Source organism: Platalea leucorodia (genome assembly GCF_965183815.1).
Source record: "Platalea leucorodia genome assembly, chromosome: 1".
Classification (NCBI taxonomy): domain Eukaryota; kingdom Metazoa; phylum Chordata; class Aves; order Pelecaniformes; family Threskiornithidae; genus Platalea; species Platalea leucorodia.
In genome coordinates, this window is record NC_138823.1 from 81,483,846 (window position 1) to 81,510,735 (window position 26,890).

Below are 26,890 nucleotides of genomic sequence, written 5' to 3' on the forward strand. Positions count from 1 at the left end.
CATCAAGGATGCAAAAAAACTAAGCCAAGTTACCATATACATAAATTCAAGGAACTTGCACCAAAGAGGCTATTTCAAATCCAGCTTTATGGAATTGCTTTCACAAGCTGACGTCATTTTACAGGCTGTACCCAAGAATCTTGTTGTTATTCATAAAATATGGTATTGGGTCTGGTTGAGATGGAGTTAGTCTTCCCTATAGCAACCCTCATAGTGCTGTGCTTTGTATCGGTAGCTAGAAAGGTGTTGATAACACACCAGTGTTTTGGCTCCTGCTGAGCAGTGCTCGCACAGCATCAAGGCTGTCTCTCCAACATTTCCCCCCTTCAGCAGTAGGCTGGGGGTGGGCAACACCTTGGGAGAGGACAAAGCCAGGACAACTGACCCAAACTGACCAAATGGATATTCCATACCATATGACATCCACTCAGCAATAAAAGTGAAGAGGAAGGAGGAGGAAAGGGGGGGCATTTGTTATTTATGACGTTTGCTTCTGAAGCAACTGCTACACATACTGAAGCCCTGCTTCCCAGGAAGTAGCTGGACATCACCTGCTCATGGGAAGTAGAGAATAAAATCTCTGTTTTCCTTCTGCTTCCGTGTGTGGCCTTTGCTTTTGTTTTTATTAAACTGCCTTTATCTTCACCCATGAGGTTGTTTTCCATCTCATTTTCTCCCCCCCCCATCCTACTGAGAAAGGGAGTGATAGAGCAGCTTGGTGGCACCTGGCATCCAGCCAAGGTCAACCCACCACAAATATTAAAGCTGCTACATAGCTTATATCATTCTGTCACAAAATAATTCACAAGTGCAAGAAGCATCAACTGATCATTACAAGACTTAAGCCTTTTTCCACCACAAATCTTGAAATATGAATGTGAAAATTCAAAAAGCCATAAATAGTTCTTGTATATTATAACTCCACTACTAACCTGACACATCTATTTCTACAACACTAAATAAGCAAGTTTTTTGTGAAATTCTGTAACAGCCAATGTATCAAAACAATCATATCATTAAAACAGCATAAGTTATACCACATTCAGATATATCAAGTCTCTCAAATCCAATTATTACAAGAAATACAGTAGAATTAAATTTATACAGATATAGCAGCTACCCTTTGACCTTCTTATGCTTAGCTCACACCTTGCAAATTGTTTAACATTCTAGTGGGAAAGAAGAAGTCAGTACCGGTATTCTCAGCAGTAATCAATCAATTCTTTGAGAGGTATGCCACACAGATTCTACCAATGGGTGTACCAGCCAACACAGGAACGGAAAGTCAGACTTTGCAGAATCTTTAAATGATGTGCTGTAAACCCTCCTTTTCCTCGTTGCACGTCTAAATCTCATTCATTCTAAGTGTAGAACCATATTAGAGACAGTAGAATGGCAAGGAGGACATAAATGTACATACAAACCTTGAAGAACACTAGCTTTGGATAAATAATCTCTTCTTTTTTGGGGCAGAAGTTCCACACGTACATTCTAACACTTGATATCAGGAAACAGTCATACTGCTTAAATCATTTGGCAAACTGTCTCATGGTTAAATTAATTCCACCACCTCCCTACCAAAGGCTACAAGAAGGTAGCAAGAATCCAGACACTTATGAGGGAAATCCCCAAATTCCCAAAGGTGCATAATTAGATATCACAGGAAAAAAGTTTTTGGACAGTGAGATATGTCCGAATTGACTCTTCAGGAAACCTTGAACCACAGGCTGCAAAAACATAGGCCAAACAAACTGAAAAGTGGCAAGTATATTCTATGAAAGTCTTCCTGCCTGTCAAGTTGTCCACTGGTCATTTATCTGGAAGAACTATCCCCAGATACTCACAAACAAAGCAGTAGCAAGTACACCACTCTGAGAAGCTGGTCCAGAGAGCACAGCATGTCCACCCATTAGACATTCCCAGTTAGTGGCCAAGATACCATAGAACAGTAGACTAATTTTAGTTTGGAAGGGACATCCAGAAATGAACTAGTCCAACCCCCTGCTCAAAGCAGGTCAGTTGCTCAGGGCCATGTCCAGTTGAGTCCTGAAAGCCTCCAAGAATGGAGATTCCACAACATCCCTGGGTAATCTGTTCCTGGTTTTGACCACTCTCAATGTAATTATTTTTTTCCTAATATCTAATAAGAACTTCCCATGTATCAACTTGGGTCCATTACTTCTAGGTTTATTGCTTTGCACCTCAGAGAAAAATTAAGCTCCTATCTTTTCTGTGTCCTCCAAGCAGGCATACAGCAACTGCAATGACTGGAGGAATTTGCTGATAACATGACTGTCATCTTGAGGAATGTACTGTATTGCACGGTCCAGAAATGAAGTTTGGCATAAGGCTTTGTGAATATACACATCACAGTATGTTTCAGACAGAGATAATTCCATTACATAGTGGGTTGACAAGCTGTCACTGGTTGAAGCGAAGCTGCTGGTGCGATGAAGCTGTCTGACAAAATATAAGCCTTCATAGAACGAGTATGATTTCTCTCATGAGCTCCATGGACTGATCAGGAATGAAATGCAACTACTTGACATTAACAAGATGACTGAGGCCATTAAGGAGGAACATCTTACATTGGGGGAGGCAGGGGAGGAGGACAGGAGGACCTCAACAGATGCCACAATAAGGGAACACCACATTCCTCTCTATCTAGTGAAGGTAAACTGGAACTATTACCAAAATCTTAGTAAATACACAGTCATAGATGCATAGTGTCTCATTTGACTTCAACATTGCCTAATCTTGTAGTTACAGCGATTAGGTGTCCAATAGTTCAGAAGATTCTTTCTTATTCACCTGATCTAGTTGAAGATGTCCCTGCTCATTGCAGGGGGATTGGACTAGATAACCTTTAAAGGTCACTTCCAACACAAACTTTTCTGATTCTACACCAACCAGCCTCCCTTCAGAACTGCTGGTGGCATGTTTACTGGGATTGTCCTCCTGAACTTGGACTTCCTCAACTAATACATCTACAATGTCAAAATAGATAGTTAGCCTGTTTCCCCTTGGAGCAAGGAAGTAACTGTGTCCTTCACACCAGGTTATGTTGCCATGAGCTCCACAGTGTGTAGACAGAACATTATCAGTTTTTATTCCAGGCCCTTTTCCTTTTCACAGGCCATTCTCATGATGTTATAACTCATTGAGGCAGGAAAAATAAGGTGAGTACGGTGCAGTTGCGACAATAAAGACAAATAGAAACTTCTACTTGAATGAATCAATCTCTTCTGTGCCAGCTTTTAAATCGCTGTGATTAGGTTATATTAAGAATAATGACAATAGAGAGAGCCAGAAAGTTACCCTGAAAATATGGGAGTGAGAGTAATAACTTAAAATGAAAGTAAAACCTTCTACAGGTAAATGTAAGACATATAGCCAGGAAAGATACAATTAATTGTTTTACCTTTTTCTCTGTGAGAATGACTCTGCCTAAGAGTTGATTTTCAAGACCTTTCATGGTCACAGTAAAGTCAATGATGGAGGTTCGAGCACTAATTTCAGGCGAGTAATGTGGATTTGGCAGTTTTGTAGTAATGTAAAGTCTGAAGCCATTCATAACATCTACTTCCTTATCACCAACTTTCACCTTAAGAAAAGTATTAAAAAGAAGTCTTGAGATACCAAGAACCAGTACGCTCTTTCAGACACCGCATGTAGAAACAAAGGTTACATTTTTCTGTTCAAGGGCATAAAAATCCAGCTTTAATTTATACATCTGATGCAAAGAATTTGTTGAGAATATCTATGGAACACTTCAAATTACTCATTCACAGATGATTTCAATTTTTAAAAATTGTCATAACCAAAGGTATAAGGAACTCTATAGGCTAAATATATTAACGATTTCTGGTCTTGAACTTAAACTCTACTTTTTTTTTGTATTAGCATTAAATTTAAATACGAGTTTAATCTTTTATAGTCATATACGTATGAGGAGTTATTTTGTTGAGGGCAAGCAGGGGGCTGTTTCCACTTCTTTGCTCATTTGTTGTATTTTTACCTTGTTGGCTGAACCTGTTTTAATGAAGTTTCTTTCCAAAACATTATCAAGCGCTGGGTCAAGCTCTTCTCCAACATCTTCTATCAAAAGAGGTCTTCCCAAAGAAAGGCTGTCTTCTAAGTGATTTCTAAAATACTTGTGATTCAAAGAAGTGACCTAAAAATATACGCATTGACCTATATATTATGTTATGCCCAGTTACTAGGCTTTTTGTTTGTTTTATATTTATAAATTATTTCATTTTCTTTAACTTATTGACAAAAATAACAATCCTATGGTTAGACTAGGATTAAGGCAAAGATTGTGACCACAAGAAAAGGTAGCATCAGTGTACCGTATTCTCAGACCTCATTGAATGCAAACTTCTATTTTTCAAGTACAAAAGTAGAAGCAAAGCAACACTGAGCACTTAAAGTTTGATATCCTATGAGTGCAACTAGACCAGAAATTCACAGAAACCTTTTATCACCTTCAATTTTATCTTGGATAACATCCCCAAGTCAAACTGCAGCAAGGACAATTCCAAGATTTTTTTTTTCCTTTGAAAATTAGGTGTTTATATTGAACAAACCATTAAATAGTCTTCGCTTTAAAAAGTAGTCCTCAGTAAAATTGTGATTAATTTTTAACATGTACACAAAGCACATTCAGCTTAGTTTGTTTATAACTCCATAGTTAAAGTCCAATAATCATTTTTTAACACAACTAGCGAGGCCACCGTTTAAGGGTTCCGCACTGAGATAACAATCAACATGAATGAAAGTAATTTCCTAGTAATACTCTCGGAGCCACTCTATTATCATCCTTCAAACTCCTCTTTATCTTTTTCAGGGATATCTTTTTAAAAAGCTGGTTTATTGGTGTAATCATAATTGTAGCAAGCAAGGACTTTCTTTCTTGTATTTTCCCATTTGTATTGAATTGGTGTATCTTGCCTCAGACCACATGTTGCAATACTGTCTTGCTTGTGTATTTGCAGAATATTTAGCACCTGACATCCACGTTAAGAAAACACAAATTATTAATAATTTCTGATTAAAAGATGATAAAAATACAGGCTGTGCATCTTAATTTTTAAACATTTATATGAACCTGTATTAATCACTTATTTGGTTTCTTTCTTCTAATGCTTATAGTACTCTGCAAACATGCTTCAGCCCTTATCAGACATTACCCATCCAACCTATTTTCCAACAGTTTATTTTTCATTAAAATAAATTCATTAAACAAATCAAGTCACTGGTACTAATAAGCTTAAAATGTACACTTTCATATCTAGCCAAATCTCAAATCTAGCAAAACATATCGGATGTGTCCTTTATACCCAGACTAGGCATTTTATATAAAAAGCATTTGCTAAGTATTATTTCAATCACTGAACTGTAATGTTTTGCAAGCTAATAGGGATTATGAAAGCACCAGCATTCCTATTACCTGAAGTTCATTTCTGTCTTCCTTATTTTTAATCCAAATTTTACCCTGCACCTGTGGATCGATTAATAAAGGGTAACGAGATGCTTTAGTGACAATGATTCCATTCTGTATGGATAAGTCATCATTTGGTAATCCTTGCAGGTTCCATTCACTGATAGTTGGAGCATCAGTCAACGTTTCTATGAGGTTCAAGTTGTTACCAAAGGGGATTTTCCGACTTTTCATTTCCATTTGCCAGTCATTTAACAGCAGACTGCGGAACTCTTGGTTAAAAGGACCAGAATAGGACAGAAAAGCTGTAGCCAAGAGTACATCACCTTAAAGAGAAAAAGGAAAAAAAGAAAACAAAACATTACCACTTTGCAAATTCTATTCATGAATGAGCTGCTTCCTTTGCTAGTTGTTATATGCTTTGGCTGGTAAGCGAAGAACACACTTTGACCCATAAAGAAGACAAATCAGCCTTTTTCCCCAAGGCTCATTATATAGCAAGACAATGCTACATTTCAGTAGATGCCACGTTTACTTTGTCCTTACAATGCAACTGTAGGAATCAAGAGATGGGCATCTGGCAGCCAGCCCAGGTCAACCCAACACACGCACACGTACGTAACGCTATTCCAAACACCAAACCCTGCACAACCAGGACATGGCAGAATAAACTTACTCATAAACTTGCAAATCCATCATTTCCTGGCACAATCATGAGAACAGGCTTAAACAATATTATTTGGGGAGAAAAGATCCTTTATTTAGGAGTACTAATTAAGAACAAATCAATTAGAGTTATTACTACTACTAATAAAAAATTATAACCTACATCATTATGGAGGTAACTTCGAAACTGGAGAAGATACTGCACTTTTATACTGAGTACTAAATATTTTTTAGACTTTTTCAAGTTATGTATAAAAAAAACCCACGATGAGTGTGTGGAGAAGGTATTCTGTATTTTTAATAAGTTAATAATGCACATATACATATTATACCAGCAAATAAAATACAAGCTATCTACTATAATACAACCTATACAACAATATCTGCTTTTTACAGCATTTCAAGGCAAAAATCAGAGAAGAAACTTCAGACCACAATAAAGGACAAGATTAATTTCATTTACTTGATCTAACTAATAAATTAATTCTTTATTACAAAATACTTTAGTTTCCAAGTGCATATTTATAAAATAAAAATTAACTTCTAAGAAACAAAAGTTTTATGAACATTAATAACTGCATTTAAAAATACTGATTTCTACATATAAATGTCAATGCCTGGATATCAGTCTTCCTCTTCTCCATATGTATTCTCAGTTATAGACATTTTATTGGCACTTGCTAACATATCTCTCTTTGGACTGCTGCCTACAAACATCAGTCAAGTTAAAACATCGGTGTCCCAAGTATGCACTGCATGTTATACGTATCAGGTAAAAGCCCATGCACAGCATACACAGTCACTGTATTATTTTATTTTTTTTAAATATGAACTTTAGTCTTATATTGCATTTTTTACCTAGCAGTGCTTTAGCAAGAGAATTAATAACAATTACCCTAATTTTAGCAACAGGGAAGTTAAGCTACAAAGGAAAGTTTGAAATTTCAAATGCTTTCAGTTTCACTACCCATTACAACTCAAGTGACTAACTTCCTAGTTCAAAGGTGTGGACAAAAGCTTACCCACTAGCCTCTTGGTTTGCACAGCAAATTCTTTACTCTGCTCTGTCCACCTCTCTTTTTCACCTGCTAAACCATTTATAAGACTTGAGGCAGTTTGCATTTTATGACGGCAACGCTCAGCATCTTCAAGCAAAGTCTAGAGAAAACCATACACCAAGAAATATGGTTTACGGTCATGTATCTGATAGGCCAGAAAAATCTCTACATCTAATTAAACCAGTAGTTAAACAACAGCTCAAAAATATATTCTCGAACACTTATATCACCGTGCAGAGAAGGAGGGGAAGTGGGATGAAAAAAATATATGACAAACTATCAACATCTGTCATAAATACAGTCAACATCCTTTCCAAGGATTAATAGTGAAACTGAGAGAATGCATTAAGTTTTCTTTAAAGTACGGGTGGCAATTTCTTTTCTGTAAAGAGCAGTTCACCTGTTTTTCTCTCATCGCTTTTTCATACTCTGCCTGCACAATATCTAATTCTTCTTGCTTGGCACCTAGTTCTTCTTGAGCTTTCTGCAGATCCAGCATAGCAGTGGTTAGTCGATTCTCCTGGATTGCTAAATTAGCCTATGAAGCATACAAATATAAAAGTGTATTCATACATACAACATCTCAAAGCATTTGCTATAATGTACCTCAGAGTTTTACTGTACTACATTTCAAAATCAAACTGCTTAGTAGAGATTTCATCATTCACTAAAACCTTTTGTTTGCGTTTTACAACAAAGTGACTTCTTATTGCAGTTGGTCTAACATCAATTAGAAAACATAATTAGAAAAACTTCTGGGAATACCAGCCATTCTCCATCTGACACAAAAGTTAGTCTGATCTGGCCTGCAAAAAAGACTGATGCCACTAGAAGCCTATTTGATTTCTCCAACCAATATGCTTTGTCTAGTGAAAGATACTACCTCTAACTACAAATCTTGCTTCCCTCTCAGTCATTCCTATTATAAATACATGCTATTCTGTGTTAAAATCGTGCTTGACCATGTTCTTCCTGACTTTCATTCTTACCTTTTAACAACTATTTAGGCCTGTTTTTCTCTAAATAACACTTATGAACAGAGTCTCTGTACAGTTGTCTTATGAACTCAGATCCTGAACCTTAAAAGAACCAGATCTTGAGTTTTTTCCTACTCAATTCTTAATTAAAGTAAAGCAATTGCAATAGTGAATTAAACCAGATGAAAGCTGTTTCAACCCCATTCAGAAGGGGCCCAAAGGCATAAAACTGCACAATCTCTGTCTTAATTTTGACAACTTACAAGTGGTAGTACATTCGAAATATGTTTTACTGTAGACTTACTATTTTCTAGAGAATAAATTCCTACAGAGGCATGCACCAGTTGAATTAGGCAGCTGATGTTTCCAGCAGATGAAATCTTCAAGTGCACACAGGTAGGGAGGACAAGGAGCAAAGGGTGTTTGTGTGCCTCCCACTGATTAACAGACTTACCTTTAAAGGCAATACTTCTTTGTTGATGGAAAAAAATACAGCCATAGCTTTGGTCCATGAGCAAAGGCCAGCAACATTCCCACATACTCTCTTAGCTGTCTCAATGTTGTAGTCCACCATTTCAAAATAAGGGCTCAAAAGTTCTACCACTTCTTCATTAATTGTGTCCTTTGGGAATTGCTAAAAAAAAAAAAGTTCAATATACATAATGTACATAATATATGTAAACTATACATATATGTACTTCAGCACACACAGAACACTACCAAGATCACAAATGTTACTTACAAACAGCTAATATGAAGTTCTCTGTCTCATGCACCTTTGAGAGCTTGCCAAAGTCATTCCACTCTGTTCTATATTCTTACAAAATGGAAAAAAGTTTGCCTTCATTTATGATCTTCGCTATCTTATGCTATCCATTACCATTACACAGCTAATTGTTGATACAAAATATCACTGATATTCTGCTTGAAATTCCGTTTTCCTTAATAATGAATAAGTAACTTAACAATCTTCAAAAAGAAAAAGAAAAGCTTAGCTCTGGCTCATAAACATACATTCTACAAGACAGTCCTTTCAAAGGGCAAGCCAGCTATCTTCTCCTTAAATTACCTTATCTCTTATTAGTGGAATGTGTTTCAATTTTAAGAATTTATTTTGACCCTCTCTTTTCTCAAAAAAAAACCATCTCTTCCATTTTTCATCCCCAAAAGCTCTCAATTTTCTCCCTCAAATTTATTTTGATAGTCAAATATTCTATATAAGTTTGGCCTTCTTTAAAGATTTATTTACAAGGTATAATGAAAGTCCATCACTGATGAACTTGAAAAATAGTTGTTCCCTGAAGCACAAATAGGTTTATTTATGCACAAGCAATGAAATGTTGAAGGTCTTCAGTAAATTAAAAATCCTTACGAGTAGATGCAATGTGAATACTACACGAATAGCATGCATAGCACTACCAACCATACAAAGTTGGTCAAGCCTGCCATCTGTGATTTCCCACTGGACCAGAGACAGATTAAGTAAGCTCCTCAAAATGCAGAAATCAAAGATAATAACATCCAGTGGGGCAGAACAAGGTACAATTTCTTCTGAGTAGATTAATCACAATATTATTAGTTTAAATTATGAACAGGGGTTTATTCACTAGTTACTCTTCCCATTTCCCTAGACACATGCTAAGGAGCTGAAAATCCCAAATTTCAAAAAAATCTGATTTCGTACATCCTAACAATCAACTATTCCTTTGCAAGCCACTGCACAAGTTGCATTGCTGAAAACTAATGAAATGTTAGGTACCAGAAAAAATATGTTTTCTATCAGCTTTAATGAAACAGATAAGTAATGGCTATTCAAAACAAATGCTTAAAGCTTTGGATCATTTGTCACTAAAAGTAATTTCATTGCCTTACTTAGGAGAAACCATAATTGATTTATGACCTGACTTTGCCAGAAGGATTCAAGTTTATTTCATTATGACATACTTATTTTTAAGCACTTAACATTTCCAATCTATTGTGTGTCTGATTCCCCTTGCGCATTTATTCTTCTGTGAACATCAGAGAAAAACCTGTCCCCTATTTTCTTAAATTAAAAAAATATCAAAAAGAAAGTTGCACGAGCACCTGTAGGTTCTGTAAGAAGTTCCCTGCTGTCATCAGTTTCAAAGATTCTTGCCATGATGGGATAGTACAGCATTTTTCCTGATCAATTTTCACATTGTTCACTTTTCGCTGGAAGAGCAGTAGCACACAGTCCATGATACGCATAATGAGGTGAGGAGGTCGTCCCAGTGTGCGGACAGTGGCAATATCTGTAGGTTTTATTGTCTATGAATTTAAATCAAAAGGTAAAGCAATTACTGTTATTGCTTATTTAATAAGACATAGAGCACAAGCTCACCAACAGCATTAATCCATTGGAGAAGAAAAAAATTATTCATATTATTTTTGATTTAAAACAATTTTACCTCTAAAAACATGAAGTTAGAAGGACCCTCAGATTTTCACTACCACCTCCTAGCAACTAATAGGAAGCCTCAGCTCAGCTACCTCTACAGCAGCACCTAAAAGCTAAAAACTACCATGCACATTTTTGACAAAACAAAGAGCAAAACAAAAACGTCTTGAAATTTTACCTGTTTTTTTTTAAATGCAAACCTACTGACCAGAAACTGAGTCTAGAAAGGAAAATACATTTTGTTGATAATTAGCAAATGAAGGTGAATTTAGGAAAACTGTGAGAAGGCCTGATACACATATAGATTTGCACCTTCTGATTCATCTTACTGGGAATGTTCCTATTGTAGAAGCAGGCTTGCAGGAAAAACAAGTTAGTTATAATAACGTATGAAAACCTAGGCCCTATTAAGTAAGGCCAAGTAAACCTATGGTGCAAATCTAACACTATACCTCATAACTTTACTGTACATTATGAATCAAAAAAGGACTATCAGAAAAGTCTACTGCAGATGTCTCCTTAGAGAAGCACTGATTTGAGCAGTAGTGCATACTGCATCACAGAGTAAAAAAAACACTGAACAATGGTAATGGCTGATGGGCAGGCCCACTCCTATAACAAACATAACTTGGATCAGAAGCTTTGCCTATTCACAGGGAGTTTAATCAGCCTGAGTACATGACAGTGACAAACAGTAACCAACAGGTTATTGCAGGAGTTATGACACCTTGCTTCTAGCCTAGCACATCCATCACTGGGAATTCATAAAGGAAGATTTTAATTACTTGTGTTTGTACTTCAAGAAAGGGATTGCAAATTATTGCAGATTATCCTGATCACCTTCCTTCTGCCTGCCTTCTGTTTCCCTTCAATATTTTGGTGCTTGTTGGGTTCAGTGTGCACCTGATAATTCGGTAGAGTTTTTCCAGATATCTGCATGGAAACTTTAACCAGTATTTCTTAGTGACCTTTAGGAAATTCAGCCCAGCCTTTTTTGCTACCATCCAAATTGTTGCAAAAGAGTTACATTTAAGTTCCATTTATTTATTTATATATTTCTAGTTATGCATTTAATGTGCCATTTTTATTGCAAGGCAAAGTGCAACTAAGTCTTATTGAACTTTGACAATTCTTACTCAAAATTTAAAAAATGAATCTCACTAAATGCTTAAAAATGCTTATAAACTGTTGTGTACCTATCTGTTTCTTAACATAACATTTAGCAGTCCTAAAATATGTAAAAAAAAATGGAGCAAAATAACCAGCCACAGATTTTTTTTTTTTATCTAGGAAGCGACCTTTATATTTGTCAAATATTTTAATAGACATTTGTCTACACTGCAAGCAGAATTCCATTATGGGAATCCCTAGTGAGAAGATGGCAAATCCATAATGACTGTGAGATTCATTTTTTGAAAGATGCAGCCCTATACAGACTCGTACAGAGAATTTTCTTGCTTAACGGAGTTTCTGAATGAATGAATGCACACTGAGAATACAGGTGTTCAGGCTGATGGGCTTGCTTTTATGATAGTTCTCCTTTCCCCTTTAGGCACAGGCAAAGCAATTTATTATAGCACATGCAAGAATTTCAAGATTAAGCCCAACTACCTTTCCCCATTGTGAAGTCTCACAATAATGCTAGTGCAGCTTTTCCTTAAAATCAGATTTTCGTTTTTTAGAATCCAAAATTTCAAGAGCAGCAGCATTGTTTTGGTTTGGTAACTTTAGCCAAAACCAGAAAGTAAGCTGTAATAATATGGACTTGATGATCTTAAAGGTCTTTTCCAACCTAAACAATTCTATGATTCTAAGATGCAGGACAGGACACTGGTGCTCTTTTCATACCTCAGACACTGCCCAGTTAGCATTGTTTGTTTATGCACTTGTCAGAATGCTCGCCCACCTCTGGGTTCTTTTTTTTTTTTACCTTTCTCCTGTAGCTAAGTTGCAGGATCTTATGATCCAGACCTGCTCTCTTATCCCACTCTTTTCAGCTGTCATGTCATCAGTCTTCATTTAGACATTCCACTCTGCCCTTCAAAATCATGACAGTCAGTGATTGTTAAGCACCTCTCCCTCAAAGTAAAGTCATACATTCAGAAGATCCATGAAAACTTACTTATACTAGACACAATAGAGGTGAATCAGTCACCAACAGTACTGAAAAGGCAGAGGTTCTCAACACTTTCTTCACCTCTGTCTTTACCAACACTGTTGGATCCCAGGCGTTGGGGACAAAAATCCAGGAGGATTCAAACATAGATCCACCATCAGTGAAGAAGGAGCTAGCACGTGAATAATTACAGGAGCTTGACTCCTACAAATCAATGGGCCCTGACACCATCCACCCGAGGGTGTTGAGAGAGCTGGCTGATGTCATTGGGGGGCCACTCTCTATAAACTTCGAGAAGTCGTGGAGATTGGGGGATGTCCCAGAGGACTGGAGGAAGGCAAATGTTACCCCTATCTACAAGAAGGGCTCAAAGGAGGATCCGGGTAATTATAGGCCCATCAGTCTTACTTCGATCCCCAGGAAAGTTATGGAACAGATCCTCCTGGGGGCCATCACGAGTCAAATGAAGCATGTGACTGGGAAAAGCCAACAAGGCTTCACCAAGGGTAGATCGTGCCTGACAAATCTGGTGGCCTTCTATGATAAAGTGAACTGCTCGGTTGACATGGGGTGAGTGGTGGACACAGTTTACCTGGACTTCTCCACAGCTTTCAATACGGTTCCCCACAGCCTCCTCCTGGAGAAACTGATGTGTTATGGCCTGGACAAGTGGTCTGTGCAGTGGGTGAGGAATCGGCTGGTGGGATGCACCCAAAGGGTGGTGGTAAATGGCTCTTTTTCAAACTGGCAACCCGTCACAAGTGGGGTCACCCAGGGATCGATATTGGGCCCAACGCTATTCAATATCTTCATAAGTGATCTGGATAACGGGATCAAGTGTAGCCTGATGAAGTTCACAGATGACACCAAATTGAGTGGGGAAGTAGACACTCTGAAAGGGAGAGCCACCCTGCAGGAAGAGCTGGATAGGCTAGAAGAGCGGGCTAACAAGAACCTTATGAAGTTTAACAAGGACAAGTGTAAGGTCTTGCACCTGGGAAAACATAATCCAGGAGTGCAGCTCTGTGGAAAGAGACCTGGGGGTCCTGGTGGACAGGAAGCTCAACATGAGTGAACAGTGTGCTGCTGCGGCCAAGAAGGCCAACGGGATGCTGGGTTGCATCAAAAAGGGCATCACCAGCAGAGGTAAAGAAGTCATTATCCCTCTCTACTCAGCGCTTGTCAGGCCACACCTGGAATACTGTGTACAGTTCTGGTCCCCGTTATACAAAAAAGATGTGGACAGGCTGGAGGGGGTCCAGAGAAGGGCCACCAAGATGATCAAGGGTCTGGGAAGCCTGCTGTATGAGGATAGGCTGAGAGAGCTGGGTTTGTTCAGGCTTGAGAAAAGGAGGCTTAGAGGTGATCTCATCACCATGTACCAGTACTTAAAGGGGAGCTACAAAGAAGATGGAGACTCCCTTTTTACAGGGAGTCACATGGTGAGGACAAGGGGTAATGGGTACAAGTTACTCCCAGGGAGATTCTGATTGGACATGAGAGGTAAATTTTTCACAATGAGAACAGTCAATCATTGGAATAATCTCCCCAGGGAAGTGGTTGACTCCGCTACGCTGAACACGTTTAAGACTCAGATGGACATAGTGCTGAGCCATCTTGTCTAGATTGTGCTAGAAAGGTTGGACCAGATGATCCTTGAGGTCTCTTCCAATTTGGTACTCTATGATCCTAGATTTTGAAGACTTTGATTTGAAGGAACGTCACAATAGTCTAACCATCGCAACTGTTGGCAGCCTCTCAAGTGGAAAGGAGAAACTTCCAGTAAATCTACATAACAAACTTTGAGATTTATCTATCCTTCAGGTTTTTCCTTCTTTCTTTTCTGTTTCTTGAGATGCCAGCTCCTTGCTAGCCTCCAGTATTAGGTTTATTTCAGATCCCACTACTGCTGCTCACAACAGAAATGCCTTGAGGGACACTCTCTTATACAGCTGAACAGACATTAAAAAAAAAATCCCATGCAAGAGCAACAAAAAAAAAAAATCTTTTTTCATCACTAATTGTCCTGGTTTCAGCTGGGATAGAATTAAGTTTCTTCTTAGTAGCTGGTACTGTGCTGTGTTTTGGGTTTAGGATGAGAATAATGTTGATACACTGATGTTTTGGCTCTTGCTAAGTAGTGCTAAGCTGTTGCTAAATAGTTGCTAAGTAGTGCTTACACTGGTCAAGGACTTTTCAGCTGGGCTGGGAGGGAGCACAGCCAGGGGGGCTGACCCAGACTGGCCAAAGGGTTATTCCATACCATAGGACATCATGCTCAGTATATAAGCTGAAGGAAGAAGAAGGAAGGGGGGGGATGTTCGGCATGATGGCGTTTGTCTTCCCAAGTAACCATTACGCGTGATGGAGCCGTGCTTTCCTGCGGATGGCTGAACACCTGCCTGCCGATGGGAAGCAGCTAATTAATTCCTTGTTTTGCATTATTTGCATGTGCAGCTTTTGCTTTACTTATTTAACTGCTCTATTTTATTTTGCTTCCATTATTAAACTGTTCTTATCTCAACCCACAAGTTTTCTCCCTTTTACCCTTCCGATTCTCTCCCCCATCCCACCAAGGTGGGAATGAGCAAGCGGCTGCGTGGTGCTTAGTTGCTAGCTGGGGTTAAACCACGACACTAATGATGCATCATATGAAGATATGGGCACAGTGTTATCACTCTATTAAAAAAGCTTTACAAAAAGAGTATGTTGAAAGACATGAAGTCCCATGGTGAACGCTAGAAATCTGGGTAATGCCACAACTCATAAGAAAAAAGAAATTCCTTTTTGAAGGCAGAAAAGAATGGATCAGTAAACTTATTCAAAATGCAATTCATTGGTGAAAACTGAAAATAAAACAGGAGGTTTCGATTTGGATGGAATAATAGCTATTTTTACACGGAAGGCACTTCTTCACTCATTGCACACAAGTTGTTTTATAACAGTATCAACATTCAGTTACTGGTCTAATATCAACCTGCAGCACATCATATATAAACTATAGTTTCAAATGGAAGTTAAAACTTGCCCTTTTCTGAAAAACTGCATATTTTGGGTTTGGTACTCAGGTGGAAAAAGGAAAACAAAACTGAACCTAAAAAGCCTCAAAATATGTGTATTTATTTGCATACATTTTCTGTCAACTGATGAGTTATGCGATGCACCTGCAATCTTGTATTTGTTTTCAAAGCCCATCTTCTTAGCAGTAAAATAATGTTATACATGGTCCAAGTACTAACCTGTAAGGCTGCTTCTGCCTCTTCCAAAGCAGGTTTAGCGGCTTCCAACTTCTCTTCAGCAATGGCTTTGTCAACTGAGATACTGTCTACAATAGCTTGAGCTTTGTCTTTCACTTTCTGAACTTCACCCTTCACCTTCTCAGCTGCCTGTGCTTTTACAGTAACTTCTTTCAATACCTATAATGTGAGAAAACCCACATGCCAAATATTAAAGAAAACACCTAGTTGGAAAAATGTATTAATTTTTGTTCTAAAATTTTATCTGTTGAATGCCAGAACCAGTAAACGCAAAAAAGATTACTTTTGTCACCGTTGTAAGTTTCCAAGATCCCTTTTTTCCCAACACTTAACTTCCTTTTACTTGATTAATCTTTTTAAAATAGAAGAAATAAAAAGAGCAAAAACATCAAACAGCAATACAATTTGAATTCTGTACATACCATGTCAGCTTTTTCATTGGCAATTTGAAGTTCCTTTTCTTTTACCTCCAGCTCTCTGCTTAGAGCAGCCACTGACTCAGAGGCCTCTTTCAATTTTTCCAGTCCGGTATTCATTCTGGAGTAAAAAAGGAAAATAAGCAGCATGTAATTCCCTATGTAATTTACACTCCACTTCCCAAATTATTCCATCAACAGAATGAATCACATCAATCAGAACAAACATTAGCAAAAGAGGTTTTACACCAAAAATAAAACTTGCACAGGAACTTTCACACAAGTGTCCGATGTCTTCAGAATCAAGAAAGTGAACAATAAAGAACTACGTAAAGAGAGTGTGTGGCCTGAAATTTTACTCACTTCTAGCTCAAACAGTATGCTTTTATCATTGCATAAAAATCCTATACCTTGGTTCCACATATGTCACCGTCCCTATTGAGCTCCAACCTGATACTCAAAGGACTGAGTTCTATAGAGCAGACAGCATTTTCTGATCACTAGAATCCTGACAAATATCTTGAATCACCGTTTCTTGTTTGAAGAGGATATTGAAAAGGCTAAGAAAATCAGAATACTGAAATCAAGACCAACCCCAAGAGAGAAACAGAAAAAGAGCATTAAGATAACACTTATCTCATTCAGCACTAAAATGCCCCTTCAAAAGTGCTTTTTGCCTATCAAAATGTAAGTCCTCACTTGGGACTCTTCAAACAAGTTTAAGTGGACTCTACAGAGGCTGCTATTGCAAAAGTTAAGCAGTACTTGGACTGGTAAACAAATACAGCAGAACAAATAATGAGTAACACCTGCCAAAGCAATTCAGACTATGCAACTAAGGTTAAGTGAAACAAATTGACATGCATGAACTAATCTGGTACATTTGAGCATCAGAAGGTAGAAAACAGGACCAGCCCTCTCTGTTTTACAAGTCTTCACCCATAATGTAACCACAGATTTCTAACTCAATTTGGCTTTGAAGCCAAAGAATGTTTCAAAGTGAAATAAACTAGTTTGAGTCTTTCTTAAAGGCTTCTAGCTCTTTGTACCAATCTTTCAAAATTGGGAAGACATTTTTTCTTAAGGGTGATACCAATTGATACACCAAATGCTAATTTTACATTCTATATGAGTATTTCTGACATGAAGATAAATCTGCAAATAGACTTCATTAGTTTAATAAAGTATCTGAAAAGGAGAATGAATATATCAAAACCACTTTAATAATCTACAAGTGAAAACCTCAGCAGCCTAGATTAGGCTCTATGATCACAAAACCAAAAACGCCAAGGGTATTTCTTACATGCTCATATCAGGAGGATACAACTGTTAAGCAAGAAAACAAAAGTTGCTCTCCGGTAAATTAAATGCTATTGTGAATATATTATGAAATTACATGTAGATGTTTTCTTTTACTCATTAAAAATACATGCGTATAATTTATATTCACTTTTTTTCCCACCACCTTGCTTTTTCATACATCACTACCCTTTTTCCCCCTCCAAAAAATATATAGTCATTAACTTAAATGCCAAGAGCAACTATGATATTTGATCAAGTTACACAATTTTAGGGAACTCAAAAAAAAAAAAAAAAAAAAAAAAAATCCTTTTGCTGTGCAAAGAGACAAGCCATGCATTGAAACGAAGCATATCAGAATATACCCTATCTGGGGAAGAAAACTACAGAAAGACAGTAGTAAACTGAGCAGTTTACCTGTTTGCTAATGTCTGCACTTCAGCATGCTTTTCTTTGTATGTGGTTTTATATCCCTGAATAAAGGACAGGTAGGATTTGGGAGTCACATGTGTAGAACGTCTGTATCTTTGGAAGTAATCAGAACACTTCTCTGCCACTCCATCCTGGAACGAGCCCATACACTGCACAATTTCCCTCTTTATATCAGCAGTGCAGTCCATATCAAATGAGGACAGAAAATGTTCAGATACTTAGGAAAGAAAGAAAAAACATAAATGTAAGTAAATATTCAGGAAAAACTCTTAGCTTATAAACAAGGCAATATAAATGCTACCTACCACGACAAAGAGAAATATTTCATCTAATTTAAATCTTCATCTGCCATTGATCTGTGTACCACTTACTCATATATATTTGGCTCAGTATGTGGCTGAACTTTAAATAGCATTTTATTTTTATCATTTCAGAATCCAATATGTGGTCTGCTAAAGGATGGTATTGATTACACGAGGAAATAGTTGCAAAGCAGAGAACACCTCTGGAAGTAAAGTCTTTATACAATGCTATTGGCAATCTGAGATTCATCTTCTTGATGTTTTCTATAAATTTAATTTAAAATGTAAATGCTAATTATCAATCAACTTATTGACAGCTGTAACATGGGAGATGCTTTCACCTTGCTTCAACAAGATACTATGTCAGCTTTCACCCAGCTTCTGAAACCCCAGTCTTCTTTACTCTCCACCGTCAGATTCTTAACATTATTCCACACCTCTCAGTAAAAAGTACAGCCAAGAATCTGGTATTCTTTCACCTCCAAAGCGTGCAAAACTGCTTTTTCTCTCTGAACCTGTCTAACTGCTAGCCACCAGGGACTGAGTCATCACAGCCTTCCTCTGTATGCCTGATCACAGGCACAGCCACTAATAACCACTTTCTTTAGTAGTATTTTGTCGTCTTTACTAATGCCTTTAAGCCATCTTCAAGGGGAATTTTTCTTCAAACTGTGTTCAAATCCTTTCCTCTGTTAGAAATATTTCAACAGTTTAATACAGCAAGCTTTAAAGAAGAAAACATCTATATCAAATTTTAGAACCAAGTAAGTTTCTTCTGCCAGTGTGCTGGCAAAATTCAAAGCAATTAAAACAACTTCATGACCACCGCTCACAGAATTAAATATGTGCAAAGACAAAACCTACACCTACCTGCCACTAGAGCATCCTTAGGCCATCGGCTGAACCAATCTATGGTGCATCCAGAAATGAGAGCAGGGAACTTCAGGGCCCTATTTCGGAATTTTTCACCTACTGGTGAAAAGCAAAGAACCACATGAAGGTTCTGATGGACTCTGGTCATGAAGTAGTCATACAGAACCTCACTGGTTGGAGGTCTACGTGGATGTTCCTTTTTGAAGGTGGGTATGAGGTCACTAATGATCTCATCTACTTCGTCACGTGCAAATAAGTTTGACACCTTTGAGAAAAAGGAAGATTTTTTTCATGCTTTATGAGATGATCCAAATAGAGTATATAGCATAAGGTTCATTTAATAGATAGAATTTCAGGAAGGGACATACATTTCAGACACTGAATTTATTAGGACCCACCCAGCTCCTTTAAACCAGAATTTTTACTGAAGTGATTCCATTAAACACACTGAAATCTAACTTGCTCTAAAAGTAAAAGCCACTCTCCCATGTGAAAAGCAAAGAATCCATGTACAATGGCTTTGCTTTCTTCTCTTAATATTCTGATAGCTAGTAGAAATTTCTCTGAAACACACCCCTAAAAATAAATAAATAAATTAAATAAAAGTGATATAAGCCATCCCATCCATTCTGGACATAAATTTACCGTACAAAAACTAATTGTACACTAATGAGATATTTAATTTAACAGACAATTTTGTTAAACTTCGGTGATGTTCCCCAAGTCTCAATTTTTTTAAGCTATTCTCATGTACATGACAGCTTGTCAACATATTTAAAAGCATCTGACTTAGGCAATTTCTCTGCATGGAATGATGATGCTCATTTTTAATTTTACATTAGCTTTGTCTCACTCTAACCTAGTATAATGGATCATTTCCATTTTTTACAATACTGTAATGAATAAAAGCACTTGAGTTTTAGTTTGTGAAAGTGTGACCCTTGACATATAAAAGAATATTCAGATAAATTTGGTTATTTTACTTCAGAATTATAAAATCAAAAAAGCAGAAAACCGATCATGAGAAGGCATCTTACTTCTCCTGATGATAAAACATTGTTCAGGTATTCCAAGAAAGACTCATCTTTGATCTCATTGTCTGTAAAAAGAAAACAGATGCCTTTCCCTTGCAGTCCTGCTGTTCTGTACAAGAGTTTCAGATCTTCCATCAAGTTTAAAGTGTTGTATGATCTACAAGAAAGGACAGTTGCACTAATATTCATTCTTTTTAAAAAGGGCTCCCAGTTAAAAGAAAAAGAACAAGCAAACATGAGTAGCAAACAATTCCTTGGAATTTAAGGCAACAAGGTGCCAAAGTCCAGGAATTTTCATTTAGATTAGGAGGAAAGACATAACTCATTTTGAAGTTTCATATTAAATACCTAATCCATTCTTCTCTTTCCTGCTCTCTTTTTCACCTTCCACATCAATAAAAAAAATAAAAAAAAATAAAAAAACAAAAACACAACCCCACACTCCAAACCCACCAAAAAAGCCAAAAATAACAACAAAAAAAAACCAACCAAACCTGAAGTCTTATCATACTATTTATTTCTCTTTTGCCAGAAAAAAAATGGAAAGACAAACAAGTGTCGTCTGTCTGACAGTATTCTGTCATGTACTAGATGCAATAAGATACTTTACATTTCATTGACTAATTAAAAAACTCAAACTAGTTGGCCCTTCTGGTGAAGGTCATCACCAATGGTGGCACTCACAATTTTACAAAAAGTAAAGAGAGCAGGAGCAAACTAAGAGATGAAAAAACATAAAAATTATTAGACAAGGTGTGGTGGGTTGACCTTGGTGTCTGCATAGTTGTTTCACATATTCTCACTCCTCTGTTCTGGCTGCTGTTGCACAGCAGGTTTTTTTTCTCCTTCTTAAATGTGTTATCATAGAGGCGCTACCACCATCGCTGATGGGCTCAGCCTGGATCAGCATAGGGTCCATCTTGAGGCCAGCTGGCACTGGCTCTGTCGGACATGGGGAAAGCTTCTAGCAGCTTCTCACAGAAACCACCCCTGTAGACCCCCTGCTACCAAAACCTTGCCACGTAAATCCAATACACAAGGTTACACTGGAATGATCTCTCTGGCTGGATAAAGCAGTGCAAAAAAGCCAAGGTTTCTAGGATGCCCACTCAGAATTAAAACAGAGAAGTGATTGCATGCAACTTTATTAAGAGTTTCTTATGTAACCATAATGATCTTATGTATGACCTGAAAAATCAGAAATTGTACAATAGTTCCTCATTAGTAGGGAGGAGGTCAGGAAATAAATACATTGGTTTTACAATTTTTTTCTTGATGATTAAGAAGATAATTTTTTGTGTTTCAGCAAAGATATCATAATCACCAAGATAAGGTTCCATACATGTGCTTATAAATAAGACACTTCAAAAGCAAAGACACCCCTAAAATTAAAAATGTACACAGAGAAGACACAAATATTCTATGCCCTTTTGTTTCAGCTGCAGGGGGAAATAATGATTGGAAGAGTTATTCAGTTAATTACTCAAAATCAGACAAAAATACTGACCTGAAAAAAATACTTTAAGTTATACACATTGAGTTAGCAATATGACTGTCATCTACCTTGGTGAACTAAATGAAACTAAAATTCAACAATTATTATCTTTAAGAACTCACAGAACAGGGAATTTTGGATTAACAAAGAGCAAATGATTCTATCCAAGAAGGATTCAAAATTTTTCCCAGAGGTATTTTGGCACAAATTATCAGATGTGTTTTAGATAAACATTTAAGGTTAGGAAAGCACGGAGTTTAATTTTATCAGTCAGGTCAAACTTCTACATTTGCTTGTTGAGAACTTGGAGAACTCCAAGGGGTTTGTAAGGCAGGGTTATGTTTTGTCAGAATCTTTGATGAGCATTTCCTAAAATCATGTTTATTCAAATCTTCACTCAGTCTATTCTTCATGGTAGTTTCTTTAATTCATCTGGTGCATATATTGGGTTTACAAGCCTTCAGGTGTATGGGTTCCCCAGATTTTCTCTAGACTTTTTTTTCATGGGCTTTATGTAGGCCTTCTTATGATCCCCAAGTGCCACGGCAACTTCAACTGGGAAGCTGCACACCACTTTCTTAATTCAATATTTCACCCTCTAGTGGTTTCACAATTCTTTGTGAATGATATCCAGCAATTTGTTACTGCTTGTTTTGTCAACTGTACTGTAATCTCTCCTGGAGTCATTCCTGTTTCAGATAGATCCTCTGACCCTCACCAAGAGGTATTCCCACATGTGAATCTACAATTTCTTCTGCAGCCAACACAGCTGCAAAAGAATTAAAATAATTTCAGTTCTCTACAATTACATCTCATTTGAGTGTTGAAATATTTCCTGATCATTGAGTTGTCCTACAGACACTTTGGGAGGTGCTTATATTCTAAAATATTCAGAGAAGGATTTATAATTTACTTTTTATATCTTTTGTGAGTTATTCCAAAAGAAATTGCATTGGGTTGAACAATATGAAATAAGGCAAGATATACTTGGAAAGGACTGTCAAAATACTAACATATACATAAGGTCTACCAAGTTAATGGGCAGGGATGAGGATTCCACCTCCTCACACAGGTGTTATTTCAAATATTACAAGATAAACTCATCAAGGCATTATGGATAGATTGCAACTACAAATATTTTCAGTACAGTTTAGTGTACTGTGTAAAGACACAGAGTAAAAATAACTTGACACTGCCAATATTCCTTCTCATTCTGTGAAACACACAGTTTACTGATCCAAAGATTGTAAAAGCTCAGACTTATTGTAGCAAATCAAGCAAATTTAGTAAGTCTCAAAGGATTTTCATGTCTTTCCACTCTAGGCAACAGCGCTCAGCCTATGTTAAGCTTGTTCTTTCTCCCACTGCAGAGACCGGGAACCTGTTTTATTTATAGAAAGAGTTCAAACACAAAGTACTTATTTACTTAAATTTTAATTAATGCTCACCTTGTTAACATTATCTGGAACGTATCGTATCCAGCTATGAAAGATGCCAGTCTTGTCAAGCTCTGCTTTCCTGAGCCACCAACTCCAACTAAAAGAGCATTTCCACGAGGAGTGCGAATCACCCGAGAAATCTGTGTAAGATCACAGTCATTTGTTGCTACAATGTGTAAAAGTTACACACCCAAAAATCCTATGCTACTGCAGTAATAAAGTTATATTACAAATGCAGAACAAATGGAAATTTTAAGGTTTAATTAAGGGATACTGTATTACTACTAATACATTCTACGGACATTTGCACTTTGCAACATTTTCTGTAAACCTTCCAATAGTATAGCAACCACTTGATTCCATCACTGTGAACTTTCAATTATCAGTAGAATTGCATCTCACACTTCCACAAAGCACTAGTAAATCTCAACTGTGATTTGTTAGCGATGCGCTATCATGGCATGACAGCTTATTAAAATTGGGAAGGAAATAATAATTTCCCCAATACCATACCCTCTGGACTACTTTAGTAAGACTCACCTCTCCAGGCCCCTTCATTGTGCCCAGAAAGACAAGTTGTCCCAAGCACGTTAAATTCAGGAGAAACGGTCTCCACCATTCTCTGCAGCAGGTAATAATGCTGCCTTTATAATCAAACTTCTTAAGCTTCTAGTTTACTTGATTATAAAAATGCACAGTATCAGTATGAATATTTGGTCACTGTGGAACATCTCCCAGCTAGATCTCCTTTTATTTCCAATTTCGTTATTTATCTTTCAAAGCAAAAGGCAGTAGTTACCTACTACTCCACATTTCCCTTCAATTCCGGACAGTGCAAGGTAAACAAACAGACCCTTTGCAATGCAGAGCAAAAAAAATCTCAGCACTGTGAACTGCATGCAGCACCCATCCCACAGTCCACAGCCAAAAAACAATGCCAAAAAAATCTGGAAACAGGTAGAAGACATTACCTGATGCTGAGAAAATATGCCTTTAAGCACAGGAGACAAACTTGCTCCACACCCCATCAGTTGCATGTGGACAGATACTCATAGTATACAGAAGAGCCCACATTAATTTCCAGAACAGCATAGAGCCACTTTCCTCTCAAAGGCAAGGTAATACCAACCAGCTGGTTAGCAGCTGGTCTCCTCTGCACAAGCAATAATAGAGAGTATTGGCTCCTGTTCTCTCTATTGTCTTGAATATCCCTCTGATGCCCCTAGAATTCCATCATGCCAATAAGCAGCCTGGGATACCTATTTAACTTGCCTTTCCTCTAACATACTTTTTTCCAAGTTATTAAAAACAGTCACGTCAGTTTCCTGCAGTTTTAAACCCATGTGTTTTACGTATTGAGTGCAACGTACTTGCTATTTTTCATAGGTTCATGTTTTATAAGCAAAGATAAAATCAAGTATGAAGGCTTACTCTAAGCATATTTAGTATTTAACCAGAGAAAGAAAAACAGACTTGCACACCACCCTTGGAATATTGCCGATCACTTCAATTATAGCTAGTACATCTTTTCCAGGCAGAGGCACACAAGCTGTAAATTGGAAGCTTTGTTCTCTGTTTAAGATATTCCCCAGCTTTAACTCATTCAAGGCACAGTATGGTCAGCTCGGATTAGGCATTACCTTAATTGTGCTTACCTAGCTTTCTCTTAGAAAGTGTCTCAAGTCTAGCTAATGGATAAAGCTCAGACCTGCACAGCTGTAAATGCTGCTTTCAAGAATATGGAATCAGAGAAGCACTATATATTCATTTTATCCAAGTGAAAGTTAAGATAACGTTTCAGGTATTTGGCATCTAGCTACGCAAATAAGAAATTCATGAAGACAGGTTGCTCTTCAGTTAAAAAGAAGAAAAAAAAAAAAGAAAGGTTTTTTTGGGTAGATCCTGAATTTATATAATTTTGTTTTACTAAGAATAAACAAGAAACTTGTGAGTGTGACGATGGTTTAACAATTTTCCTAAAGAAATCCATAGCAGAACATAATCCATTTTGCAGAGATGATCTTAAAAGAAAGGGATTAATTTTGTGAAATGGCAAGAATCCACCCAAAAATTCTGAAAACTGCAGCTGCAATGTGTTTGTCAACTATACTTAAATTTAAATTGTTTTGATATTTATTATATTATTTGTTAGGATGGTAAAATCCAATATTCAGTTCTTAATAATTTATGATAAGAAACACAGATAGCCTCACTGTGAAACTGAGAAACAATAGGGTTTTTAGTTTAAAAAACAAAACAAAACCAAAACAAAACAACCTTCTCCTTCGTATGAAGCCTATTCTGTGTGGACAATCTTATCAAGCTGTGCTGTGCTAAAAATTACGGTCAGCTTCAATCCATATTCAAAGGAACTTTAAAAGAAGTGAGCATACTGTGGATCTACAAACGAAGTTTGGACTACATTTATTCCTACTCTGCTGTGTCTGCTCCTTCATAAGCAACCAATTATATCCTAACCTGAATTTCATTTGACTCATTCCGAAGAGAGGAAGGGCTCTCAGAAGAATTAACAAGAAGAAAGGTCGAAACAGTTAGAATAGTTGGGACCATGATCCCACCAGGCATAAAAGATAAACATGAAAGAATAGTTCCATCCAGTGCATTTTCAGAAAAGTTGAGTTTTAATAGCTAGTCACAGAGTGACAGACAGAATATTTGCTAGCAATGAATTACTAGCTTCAATTTTAGAAGTAACTTACCTTGATTCATGCATACCTCCACTCATAGGTGCTGAGGGCAAGTGAACAACAACAACAAATGGCAATCCAGTAAAACTGTACCTTGACTAAATGAATCATAGCATCCTCAAAGAAAACCATGTCCATTCCAATACCACGGACGTTCTCATTATATGTTTTTAAAAACATATTTAAACAATTCCGTAGCCGATGAAAGGAGTAAATTGGCTCATAGATTTTGGGAATATCTAAATTAACTTCCTCTGATTTTTCACCTAGAAGAAAAAGCAAGTAAAAAAACTTTAGCCGTTTAAATGATTGATGAAGGCTCAATGTGGAGATGAGTAAGTGATGGTAATTAGAAGTCTCTTTAACCACACAGAACTAGGTTTATTATACATAATATCACATATTAGATGTACATATGAGAATGCTGCCTATACCCTGCCTACAATGGTAGGAATGGTAAGTTCAGCTGCCTAATTCTCAAAGACAAAACCAGCAAAAACTAAGGAGCCTTCTTTCTCTAAATCTGAAACCTGAGTAATGAAAAACTGAAATTAACTTAGATGCTAGAAGCAAAAGTAGCACCAGAGAATGAAGGTAAATAAATACTGCAGTTAAAAATTGCAAATCTTTTTTGTAAAAGGAAAACACTCTAAGTTGACTAAATCATAGCACTAGTGGAAAAAAAATTACTACTAAAATGAATAATTACCACAGTACAAAAAATTATATTCACTGTGAAAAGGCATACATTTGTTTCATCAAGTGATCTGAAAGCCACAAGGAATTGCCAAATCTTCACCACCCACAGGAAAGGAGGAAATAGTGCTGCTGTCTCATCTTTCCATTCATGAGCATCAATCATGCTTAAAAGTGACATGCCCTTCATTACTAAGAATTGTCACTCACAGCAAATAAAATCACAGAAAGGTTGAGGTTGGCAGGGACCTCTGGAGGTC

At 37.1% G+C, this 26,890-nt stretch overlaps 1 protein-coding gene across 1 annotated transcript in view; it reads right to left on the reverse strand.

Annotated features, from left to right (window-relative positions):
* DNAH5 (dynein axonemal heavy chain 5) overlaps positions 1-26,890 on the reverse strand; it is a gene marked incomplete at both ends in the record, with an annotated part of 134,926 nt that overhangs the window by 22,303 nt on the left and 85,733 nt on the right. The window contains 14 exons of the mRNA XM_082326340.1: positions 3,422-3,604; positions 4,019-4,174; positions 5,453-5,769; positions 7,132-7,267; positions 7,568-7,705; positions 8,599-8,778; positions 10,230-10,433; positions 15,919-16,095; positions 16,359-16,473; positions 18,069-18,300; positions 19,256-19,523; positions 20,296-20,449; positions 23,236-23,366; positions 26,028-26,200. Of these exons, the coding sequence (XP_082182466.1) occupies positions 3,422-3,604; positions 4,019-4,174; positions 5,453-5,769; positions 7,132-7,267; positions 7,568-7,705; positions 8,599-8,778; positions 10,230-10,433; positions 15,919-16,095; positions 16,359-16,473; positions 18,069-18,300; positions 19,256-19,523; positions 20,296-20,449; positions 23,236-23,366; positions 26,028-26,200 (2,564 nt within the window). The remainder of the gene's footprint in view (positions 1-3,421; positions 3,605-4,018; positions 4,175-5,452; positions 5,770-7,131; positions 7,268-7,567; positions 7,706-8,598; positions 8,779-10,229; positions 10,434-15,918; positions 16,096-16,358; positions 16,474-18,068; positions 18,301-19,255; positions 19,524-20,295; positions 20,450-23,235; positions 23,367-26,027; positions 26,201-26,890) is intronic.